Source organism: Gorilla gorilla, chromosome 1 (genome assembly GCF_029281585.2).
Source record: "Gorilla gorilla gorilla isolate KB3781 chromosome 1, NHGRI_mGorGor1-v2.1_pri, whole genome shotgun sequence".
NCBI classification, from domain to species: Eukaryota; Metazoa; Chordata; class Mammalia; order Primates; family Hominidae; genus Gorilla; species Gorilla gorilla.
The window spans coordinates 128,562,680-128,574,413 of NC_073224.2; the positions used below are offsets into that span (position 1 = coordinate 128,562,680).

General features: G+C 44.2%; 1 protein-coding gene across 3 annotated transcripts; it reads right to left on the minus strand.

Moving 5' to 3' along the window:
- Positions 1–500: 500 nt before the first annotated feature.
- On the minus strand, positions 501–7,783 carry RBM15 (RNA binding motif protein 15). 3 transcript variants are annotated; one of them, XM_063700938.1, is made up of 3 exons: positions 4,904–7,783; positions 1,527–1,637; positions 851–870 (listed from the first exon to the last, which is right to left on the minus strand). In XM_063700938.1, exons 1-2 carry the CDS (start codon positions 7,764–7,766, stop codon positions 1,567–1,569), a joined length of 2,934 nt encoding a protein of 977 aa, XP_063557008.1. In that variant the 5' UTR covers positions 7,767–7,783; the 3' UTR covers positions 851–870; positions 1,527–1,566. The 3 variants fall into 3 exon arrangements, with proteins under 3 accessions (XP_004026351.2, XP_018870427.2, XP_063557008.1); XM_004026302.4 differs by lacking the exon at positions 1,527–1,637 and having other exon boundaries at positions 501–870; XM_019014882.3 differs by having other exon boundaries at positions 501–1,637.
- Positions 7,784–11,734: the final 3,951 nt, after the last annotated feature.

Here is an 11,734-nt window from a genome sequence, read left to right on the forward strand (position 1 = left end):
TCATTAACATTTAAAAAGCAAACGGAGCATTTCTCCTTCTTTTGGCAATTTGGTGCAAATGTTAAGTGCAAGATAAAGCAATTTCAAACTTTTCTTCAAATTAAAAATGAAACTAAGGCCAAACGTGATGGGTGAACAAAATAAATCAAAACTTAAATTTCAGCAACTCCAGCTCTTCAAACCAGCAAAAGCCCCCGACTCAGGCACTGTGGTGAGGCTTAGGGTGCCTGCCCCGGCTTCTTGCGTGCCAGCAAACAGCACCATTTCCTCATCACGTTGAGAACCGAGAAGCAAATGATCCCCTTCACTGCAAACAAAGGGGGTCAACAGTAACACTAGTGATCCTTCAGAATTGACACACCGTGATAGTCAAAATGAAATTGATGGTCTCCCTGCTTCTTGCTCAAGACATACAAGATCTGAGCAGCAGCAAGCACCCCCTCGGCTGCAAACAAAGGGGTCAAAGGTTTGCCGTCAATTCACTTCCAGGCAGAAAAACATTTTCCTCAAAAGAAACAATTTATTTAGAATAAAACAAAAGCAGCTCAACTGTGAGCGCACGTTTGAGAGACAGCTACTCTTAAGCTGTGTGAGCCATAAAAAGGGTTTTTCTTTACTTTTCCAGAAATCTTGTGTACACAGCACAAAGCAAAGAGGTCATTTTTTTTCCACTTAAAACACCGGCATTGGCATCACAATAGCAGATACACAACTTTAAGCTGCCATTTTAGTAAAATGCACAAATACTAAACAGATTAGCTTTCTTCCATCAGAGGCCCATGTAAACTCCACATAAGCCACAACTTCTCTTCAAAAAGGTCCATTAGAGCTTTGAATTCCATATCTTCATCCGCTGTTCAACCAGTTTTGCTTGCGGAGGGGGGAAAAAAAGGTTATTCAGTACAAATGTTTACAATATTAAAAATATATATATTTCCCCTATGCCATTATAGATGAACATAACATTAACAAGACCTTCCTGGATGGTTCACCTCAACTTCAAAAAGCACCAATAATACCCACTGGCATAAACCTTGAAATGAATTTACTGTATGAATAGACATATAACAAGTAGAACAATAGGGTGGGTTTTTTTAAAGACTGCAATTGAAGATAACAGGACTGAAAATATCCTTTATACTCATGTAACTGAGTAAAACATGTTGAAAAAATTCAGAAAAGTTTCACAATCAATTTATAATCTATCAATATATTCTAAATATAACTTAAAAAGTGAAACTATAAAAAGGTGAAGTTTAGTCAAACTTTTGCCCCATCTATTTTCATTCTGTAATTTATATGGAGCAACATAAACTACTCCATTATTGTAGAAAGGGGTCGATACAAAGCCATTTAAAAATCCACCCTCATCTATGTTACCAAAGACAGCAGCCATTATTTTAAGAAAACACTCATACAAATAATTGTTAAACAGCCAAAGAACACTTCAGGAATCTCACTTTTCAACTCTGTTTAAACCATACATATAAAACTCTTCATTCAGCTTAACATTTCACTGTGGTTACCTGAAATCATTTTCTCCCTTTAGGGACACCACTATAACCACTATAACAGGGTCAGCGCCAAGTTTTCTCTCTTCTTGTTCTCATACCTAACTCCTATCTGAAAACCAAACCCTGTGAGAGAGACAGAAAAAAAAATGTCCAGAAATTCTCTCCAAAATTTTTTTCACATAAAAGGTCATTAAGGCCCTCTTCTCAAGAGGATTTCCTAATTCTGTTACCAGAGTTTTTGGTGATTGGTTCCTATATGGACCCAAACTATAGTTCAAGCTGTATATGCATAATGAACAATCCGCCTTAAAAAAGTGGATTTACATTTTTTATTTTTAAAAAAGCATTGTCAGTGAAAACCTGCTAATAGTTTTTAAATAAACCTAAACAATGTCTGACTCTGAAAGCAATAACCAAACACCTGACTCTTATTACTGGATCTAAAATGATCTGTAACTGAGTCAAGAAGGGCCAGAGTATATTTTACCTTCAAAAGGTGACAAATGCTTATAACCAGCCAGGTGATGGACATTTTAAGATGTAATCCTCAAAAGAAAAACTCTATCCACTCTCAGTTGATAGTCAAAGTACACCAGAAATTTAAAACTTTGTGTGAAAAATTATTTATAGGAATCCCAACAAAATACTTAACCAAAAAGTTAAGCAGAACTATTGGCTAGGTATTGCTTGCTTAATTTTCCATAAAATTTGAAGCTGTGATCTAAAAGTCTTATCTTCACGTTTTTACCAATAATACTTAATAGTCATTAAATGATATCCTGAAGTTTTCTTTCCATTCATTTTAACTGAGTTCCAGAAAAATCAACTACATTAAAATAATTAAAGAAGAAAGATAGAAAAAAATTGGTTGTTACAAAGAACATTCAATGTTGGGATTATTAAATCCTGGCTAATGAGAAGTAGAACCGGTTTTAGACTTTTGCTTTCATTCGAATTCTTAAGGTTTAACTAGATACTTTATGGATATTATGAACCTGCACAAAAGAATGGGCAGTACAAATATGAGGTTCATGTGGACTATGGCACTCTGTAGGTAATGACCAACTAAACATAATTAGTTTTTTATAATACATACATTTAGAAATGGTATCAAGCCATTGTTTCAAAAACACTGAAGCACAAATTGCCCAGACCTAACAAAAGCGGCAATGTCAGGTAAAGATTCAAACAAACATGGAGCAAAAACATAGTACTCTTCTGTAAGCTGTCACACTAACAAAAAACAAAAAACAAACAAAAAAAAAGAAAAAAGAAATAAAACACACATTTTGGATGATAGTAAAATTAGATGTCATGGACTTCACTCTCCAAAAGAGCAAAATCATTTGTCCAACTATCTCAACAAAAGATATTCAAAAATTAATGGTTAGTGAGTTTATTTAAACTGGAAAAATGTAGCTGGCCACAAATTATACTATGAGCCCACGTATGCAGACTCCACACTTGCATTAGTTTCTGAACAGGTGTCTACTCCATACCAAGCACAGCTTTTTGAAAGCAAGAAGCATCAAAAGTCTTCATTATAGGATTTCAGGTATTTTCCCAAGAGGCACAAGGACCTTCATGCTCAGAGCCTAGAACCTTCCTTCTCTCAAAATGGCTAGTTTTTCCAGTTTAAAAACAAACAAACAAAAACCCCCACAAAACCTGCAAACTTAAAAAATTATAGATGCATAGTGAAAACCAAGAGGGATGACACAGCAGTGATGACACTTTCGTGCTGACATGCATCAGACACCTGTCATAATGGAAAATAAAAATTACATGACATTTCCCTGGGTTATTATTGGTGCTATTTCAAAACTACCAGCTTTGATAACAGAAAGAAAACAGTTGGGTTCTGCCAGGCTTCAAGTTAAGTCACTTTCATAGAACACAAACATGACCATGATCCAGAAGGTCCAAAAGTCTCTAATCATAATTAAATATCAAGGGTCTTAGCTGAAGTCTTCAGCACTTAAATCAAGGGAGAAAAATATACTTACTAATGACCTGACAAATTAGGGGTGGGACAGAGGGGATAGATTAAAAAAAAAAAAATCCATTACTGTTAAGCAGCAAAAGTCCTTGTTGAGAACCAGAGGTTGATATCATTCTCACCTTTGGGAAAAAAAAAAAAACTGTGAGGCTAAGTTAAATGATCCTGTATTAATTCCGGGTGTCTGGGATAATAAAACAATTAAAAAAGGTTTTCCTACACTGACATTTCAATTCCGTAGCTGGACAGCAGTGAGAATATTGAACATAAAATTTCCAAGATGTTCAAAACATTTTCAATAATGTAATGTCACTACTGTTTAAATATGAAAATAAAAAGACAAGCAAAATTTTAAAAGAGCATGTCAAAGGCATTTTATGATGACTTTTTAAGAAATTCTGCAATCCAAATATGGCTCATTTAAATGCCCACTGAAATAAAAGATGACTATGAGCCTGCAGACAACTCTTCTTTCTATTATTGAAACCAGAAATTTGAACTGATACAAAAACAAAAACTCATCTTTGATGAAGAACACTTAGTTTTGAAATATGCAAGATTAGAACTGTACCTGCTACACCTCTCTGAAAAAGTCAGTAAAAACACCACCACACACCAATAACTGACCAAAGAATTCTGATTTTAAAAGCACCTACTCACTTCTTGCATACTAGTGTAAGCATAAGACATATATGGTTTGTAACACAGTCCTTAATTTTTACTGAACAGTTACTGCTACAAACCAAAAGTGCATATATGGGATACAGAACTCTAGAACAAATGATTTAAAAAATGCATGTTAAAGCAAACTCTCTGGGAATAAACTGTATCTTAAGAAATACTCAAATACCTGATTAAAATAATTACATTGCTATACAATTTACCAGCATATCTTTGAGATCCCTGATCAAATTTCAGTCACACACATTTCTGGTAAAAGAATTATTTACCTACACACCAATCGAGTCATTTTTAGGTGGCTATTACTCTCTTTATATGATCAGTGGACTCCTTTCTCCAAATTCTGACTTTTCAAAATTTTGGTTTTGTAACTCTGAGGATTTTTTAAGCTCAAGATTAAAAAAAAACAACTGAATAGAGAAAAGAAATTACTCATAAGGGTGGGAACTCCTAAGTAAAGCAAATCTGTCTGCCTGCCTACTACCTTTAGGGCATCCCTTTCACTTAAAATAATAGCTAAACAAACAAAAAAATAGCTAAACTGTCCTGATTTCTATTTTAAAGACGTTTATAAAAATATAAAAAAGAAAATGCTACAACTAACAACTAAAAAGAAAATTGCATCTGATGCTGTATCCCATTACACATCACAAAACAGGAACCATGTCAAAGTAGTAAATACAAGTTACACATGGACTTTAGGACGCACCACGGACAATGATCATGACCAGGTAATCTTCTTCAGATTTGGCCAGTGCCTTGGCAGGGGAATCCAGGAACTGCTGGGAGAACTCACAAGGTGGGAAGGCATGAAGGACCCCGGTGTTTTCCTTGTCTTTGTTGCCCCCCACAGGGAGGCTGATCACCCCGGCTGCCTGCTTTTGCTTTAAATAGGACACAAGGTTCCTAAGTGGCCTCTGAGTAGAAGTGGCAGTGTCTGATGCAGCTGAGGAAGAGGAGGACCGGCTGTCAGAACTTCCAGGCACAGCCAAAAGAATGGCATAACCATTGGGCCCTGCTACTTTGATGCGTCGAGTTACTTCATCCAGCTTGGGCTGGTCCAAACGGAGACGCTGAGTGATCTTGAGCTGGGCCACTTTGCCTCCAGTTGAACCCTCCACAAGAAGACTACTAGCCACTTGGAGGTCACCCTGCAACAGATGCATGTTGGAAGGAAAGTTGCTGTTCTTCAGTAGAAGCATGCCCTGCCAGGCCAAACAGAGTTTGGGAGAGGCTGATGCCACAGGGGCTGTCCCCCCATCCTGTTTCTGGGACGGGGACTTCAGCTTGGAGGAAGCAGTGCTGGTGCTAGGTGCACTCCCATCAGAGCGGTCTTCTTTTTTCAGAGGGCTTTTTCCCTCAGTGGGAGCAGCTGTCCGGTGCTTCCTATCTCGTTCAGCTGATGCAGAGTTTTTACGGTCTCGCTTGTCACCCTGGCTCTTCTCCAAACTACCTCGTCTGTCTCTGATTGGAGAGGGCCTTTCCAAGAGAAGACGGGAAGATCGATCATTGTCGCTGTTGTAACGATCCCGGCTACTGCTCAATTCTGGACTGCGGTCAGGAGAAGGAGCGCAGTGACGTTTTCGTGGGCGGTCACTCTCAGGAGACCTATCCAGATGACGTCCTCCACTCTCCTCAGGCAGCCTTCTCTTCCTAGGCTGGTCTCTGCTGCTGGGCAGATCTCGATCACCTCTGTCCCGGTCCAAGGACCAACCATCCCGCCTGCGATCTAGGCTATCCAGTGGCTCGTAAGCAGGCACAGAAGTAGCTGCAGTCCGAGTGCTGCGTTCTCGGACTGGGGGTGGGGGTGGCACCCAATCAGAGTCAGGATAAAGGTCCCTATCACGATCTCTGTATAGTAAGGGTGGTGTCCTATCCCGAGTACCCCTCAAAGGGTCTGGTGCCCGATGTCCAAAAGCATCTGTCACCAGCTCATAATGAGTCAAGGGCAGAGGCTGCAGATACTGCTGCTGGTAACGATGTTCGGTGTCGGCAAAGTCTACTCTAAGGCGTCGATCTGGGCCACCAAGTGGGAAGCCCCGCATATGGGTCCAGGCAGCATGCGCTGCATCCAGGCTTTCATACTGGATATATGCCCAACTATCACCTTTTCGGTAGTCTATGGTGCGTATGGTGCCAAATCGATCAAATTCTCGTGCCAGGGCAGCAAGAGGAACCCAAGGTCCCAGGCCTCCCACCCAGAGGCGGGTGGTGGGTGTAGCTTTACCATAACCAATTTTGATAGGATTCCGAATTATAATTTTGCCAGACATTGCTAATTTGGCCCGGTGAGACATATCTAAGTTCTCAAATTTGAGAAAGCCGTAAGTACTAGTCTGGCCGCGAGAAGGCCTCTTGATATCTACTTCTGTGATGACTCCAAAACGATCAAACGCCCTTCTTAAATCACTCTCCGTTACAGTGATGTCTAGGTTGCCCAAGAAGAGCGTCCGGTTAGCTCGCTGATCATCCTCGGGTGAAATCTCATCCACTTTTCTGAAAGGGGCAGCACCTGCCCCAGCTCCCACCCTTGGCTCAAGACTGTATGCAGGGCGCACTCTCTCATAGAACGGGTAGTCTCTTTCTCTCTCCAGGTCTCGAGGCAATGGTGGCGGAGGTGGAGGGGGCAGGCGGCCAAGAGCCAACTGCTGCAGCCGGTAGTCTCTGTATCCCAAAGCAGCGCCACCAGGGGAAAGTGATCTCTGGCCTCCACCACCTCCAGGGGGGTGCCGGTGACCACCTACAGAGGCCCCGACCACGCTGGCTGATGGAGGATAAGTATCTTTGTCTAAAGGGGAGCGGCTGCGGCGCCGGCTCACATACACAGCTTCTATCTTCAGAGGCCGGTCATAGAGCACCAGGCGGCCTCTGGCATGCTTGGCCGCCCGCGCGTCCTCTGGCCGCCGGAAGTTCACAAAGGCTACCCGCTCATCCCCGCTGCCAGAACCCGAAAGATGACTGATTTTCACACTTACATCACCGAAGCGTTTGAACTCATGAAACAGGCCGTCCTCCACCGCTTCGTCACTAAGCTGGGACCCCAACTCGCTTATCTTCAGAGTCTTGTATTCCGCGCCGTCCCCGCCGCCGGGAGCTGAGGAGGCGGCCCCAGAGGAACGTGACTCCCCGCCTCCACCCCGGGAGCTGCTGCGCGACTCGCCCCCGCCCGAAGAATTTTTGGTGCTCGGGGAGCTATAACTATGCAAGCGACTACTGGAGCTGCCCCCACCGGTGTCATACTCGCGGCTGCCACCTCGACTGCTGGACTTGTCCAGGTGGAGACTCCGCCGCGACCCACCGCCGCTATCGGTCTTTCCGCTGCTGCTCCCATTGCTGCCACCAGAGCCCCCTAACTTCTTGCTCCGCTCACCGCGGGAAGTCGAGTCCTCACCACCACGGGAGCGTTTGGCCTTCACTGGCGAGCGCTCTTTTCCCTTCATTGTTGCGGGTCGTCGGAGGTCGTCTCCGCGGAGCTGATTAACCCGCCGCCCCGCGCTCGTTTCACACAGCGGAACCGCACGCCGCCATCTTGGACTCCGCCGCGGCACAGGGTCCCGCCCCGCAGTCCTCATTGGCCAATTAGCTCTCTCTTCTACAGTCTCATTGGGAAAATTATTTGTCTATCTTTACATCTCCCCGCGCTCCAGGAAGGCGCCCGCCCAACCACTGTTATTGGGTTCCCAACCCCCTAGTCGGAGTACCTCATTGGTTACATTTGTTGTCTATCTTAACGGTTCCTCGCGCCAGACTGTAGCTCCGCCCCTCGCACTCTGCGGTCACGTGACCCAAAGTGTTGCGGTGTTGATTGGACAAAAAGTCTGCCCTGTAACGGTACCTCTTGCTCAGTGAAAGCAGCAACCCCACCTCCTTATCCCTTTCATTGGCTTGTAAACCCGTCCTTTAAGCCACTATTTGGGAGGTCGGGCCATCAGTCTCGGCGTTTTTTCCAGAGAGGCAGGCTCACAGCGATATCGCGAGAGACGGTAAGCTCCCTCTTTCGACCCCCTTTTTCCAACTCCTCCGGCGGCTAAAAGAAGTTTAAATCTGATTGGATGTCGGCAAGGAAGTTGATAGGCTGAAATAACTGTCCATCACTCGCTTAAAGGGGTAGGCCTGTATAACGGAGGAGGCTGACTGAAGGTGAAAGACCAGAACACGTGCTTGCTGTGCGACGTCACTTAGATGTCGCGAGAGGGTGACTGTGCGCCAGCCCCGCCTCCCCGCGTTTTCGGCGTTCTCCTCACAAACATTTGTTAAGTTCCGTGGGATATTTGGCTGTGCTTCGGCCCTTGGAGTTCGAAACTTCTGAGCTCCCCGCCGTCCTACCTGTGCCGGCCAAGGGGCGAGGCAGGCTCTCCGGCTGTCGGGGCCCTCCAGTCCCTCAGGAAGCCGTCCTGGGACGCCTAGCGGACACCATTTTACGTCGCTGTGGTAGCTGAGTGAACAGCCGGGGGGGGGCCCCGCCCCCCCGCGCGGGAGAGCGCCGCCCGCGGTCACCTGGGCCCGCAGGGCAGAGAGTTCACCGTTCCTGCAGCCTCGGGTCATGCTGACGCCCCCGGGCGGTGCTAACACGTAACACGGGGGACCTCGAGAGCTAAGAAGCAGGGCGACTAGGACGCAGCCCTCGCCCAGGAGCCCGTCTCTCCCGCGAGCTACCCGTTCCCGCCCAAGTACTCCGGGTAACCGAGGGGAGTGACCGTCGCTCCCCGCCTCGTGGCCCGCGGGCGGAGCCGGAACTGTCGGGACACCGCGGACGTGTCTTTGGGCGGCATGTTTTATGTTGCGAATCTGTGTGGATTTTTAAATTCTGTATTCCCCTAAAATAGCAGTGTTTTTAATATGTAATGCTTCTACCCTGAAAATCACCAAGCGAAATTTAAGCTCCGTGCAGATATGTCACTTGTTTTTCCCCCTGTGGCTTCTTGTATCCCTTGGCACTCTTATTGTGTGTCAAAAGCCAGCAGCACAGGCACCTTGCGGCCGCTCCAGATCCACCTCGTTTGGCTCCTTCAGTCGTTCGCCGTACAACTTTCCTTTCCATAGAGCGTTACTGTGGCGGACAGAGCACCTGTGAGAGGTGCAGGCGATGCCGAGCTTAGGGGGGTATGGCCTGTGCCCCAGCACTCGCTGGTTGCTGGAGGGACGCAGCGCTGAGGTCACCACAGCCTTTAGACTGTCTGCAGCCCTCCCAGGTTCGCGCCGGGGCGGAGGTTAAGAGGATTCTTGTATTGATCGGTCCTCAACCCTATTTCCCAAGATCCAATCTATAGTAGAGGGTGTGAGGTGTTTTTAAACATGACATTTTTCAAGGTAACAATAATATCCCAAAAGCTGAAACCTAAACTTAAAAACTGTGTTAAGATTAGGGACTGTAACCTAAATTTAGCCTTGGCTGAGCCATCCTTCTTTTTGTAAATAATCGTGAGGAATGTGAAGCTGTAGGCCTTCTATCTCTTGATTAGATCAAAGAAACTCGAAGGAAGAAGCTCAATTGTAAAGCAAAAAAATCCACAATATTGTAATCTGTAGACATATTCATTGTATTAAAATGGGAAATAAAACTTCATGAGGCATAAAATAATGTGTATAATACGCTACCATTTGTGGTTTTAAAAATGTTTGTATTTATGAGTATGTACATTTAAAAAATATATTTTCATGGAAACTTTCTTGACAAATACACGGGAAATTGTTACTAGGATTGCCCTGAAGAGGAGTGCGAGGGTCTGGAGTAGGAGGGAGACTTGACTTTTCTTTGTAGAAATCTTTTGTTTCTACAAAGGGCGCTATTACTCCTTCAGTTTAAAAAATAACATTTTTAACTTTCCTTAAACTATTTTTATGGAAAAAGTTTAAAATATATAAAAGAATACTTTAAAGAACTCCCATGTGTACCCAACACCCTATTTCAACAATTACCAAATCATGTCAATCTTGTTTCATCTGCGTCACTCTTCCCACTCTTCCTTTCTCCATTATTTTCTTCCAGACTTATCTGATACATTTCCTGCCCCAGTTGTGGAATCAGCCATTTCTCCAGAGAGCTCTGGTTCCTTTTAGTGGGAGATGGTATTTAAAGATAAAAATCTGGATGCTGGAGGATAAAAAACACATGAACACATTATTTGTAAAAGCATGAAATAAAAAGTTATAGCTGGGTTTAAATCTGTTTCAAGGTTATATTAATAGACCACAAATGGAAATTGAAGTTAAGCCATTATCTGATTACTCAATGTAATAACCAATCGAGATAATAAACCAGGCACCAGAGTGACTTTTTAACCTAAATTGACCTGCTAAGGTGACTCACTGATCAAAGAAAAAGATAATGACCAAATCAGTAGTTTTCCAAACTTCAAGATAGGGGTTGAGGGAGCACAAGATTTGAGAGAAATAATTCAGGGAGATAAATAGACACCCAGTCTGTGTGAACATGCACCAGAGGCATGCCAAGCTTAGTGGCTTGCCACTTCAAATACCAGGGAGCTTGATGGAAGCTACTGCCCGCAGCTGGCTATAGTACAAAGGCTTGCCTAGGGGGACTGGAAATCTGCCTGGAGCCAAGAGTGCTAGTAAGTGTTATGGTTAGATGGAAAAGGCCTAGATTCCATTAAGAGTAACAGCCAAAATATTGCCTGTGATGTGTATGTGTGTGTGTGTGTGTGTGTTTCCACAACAAATGAATAATGACATAAGTTGGATCCATGCTGTAGTTAAAAGAAGTGATTGTTTTCATTTCCTTTGTGTTATTGCCCCCAAAATTACCCCCTCCCCTGGCTTCCAGCAGATACTACCTGAAAATCCTTTGTGTTCTTTAAAGCAGTGGTCCCCAAACTTTTTGGCATCAGGGACCAGTTTCATGGAACTGTTCCACCTCAGATCATCAGGCATTAGATTATCATAAGGAACACACAACCCACATCCCTCACATACTCCGTTCACAATAGGGTTAGCCCTCCTCTGAGAATCAAATGCCTCTGCTGATCTGTCAGGAGGCAGAGCTCAGGCAGTAATGCTCCCTCCCCTGCCCCTCACGTGCTGTGCAGCCACGTCCTAACAGGCAACTGACCATTACTGGTCCACAGCCTGGGGTCTGGGAACCCCTGCTTTAAAGCATAAAGCTGCTTAGTGAGTTTTTTTTTGTTTTGTTTTTTCTTTTTTGTTGTTTTGTTTTGTTTTTGTTTTTGTTTTAGAGACAGGGACTTGCTCTGTCACCCAGGCTGGAGTGTAATGGTGCAGTCATAACTCACTGCAACCTCAAATTCCTGGGCTCAAGCAATCCTCCCCATTCAGCCTTCCGTGTAGCTAGGACCACAGGCACACACCACCACACTAAGCTAATTTTTTAATTTTTTGTAGCAATGGGGTCTAGCCATGTTGCCCAGGCTTATCTCAAACTACTGGCCTCAAGTGATCCTCCTATCTCAGCCTCCCCAAAGCACTGGGATTACAGATGTGAGCCACTGCACCCAACCAAGTTAGGTTTTATCCTCTGTTTGCATGTGTGCTTTAGAGAGGGCACATGTGTAAAAGTGGATAA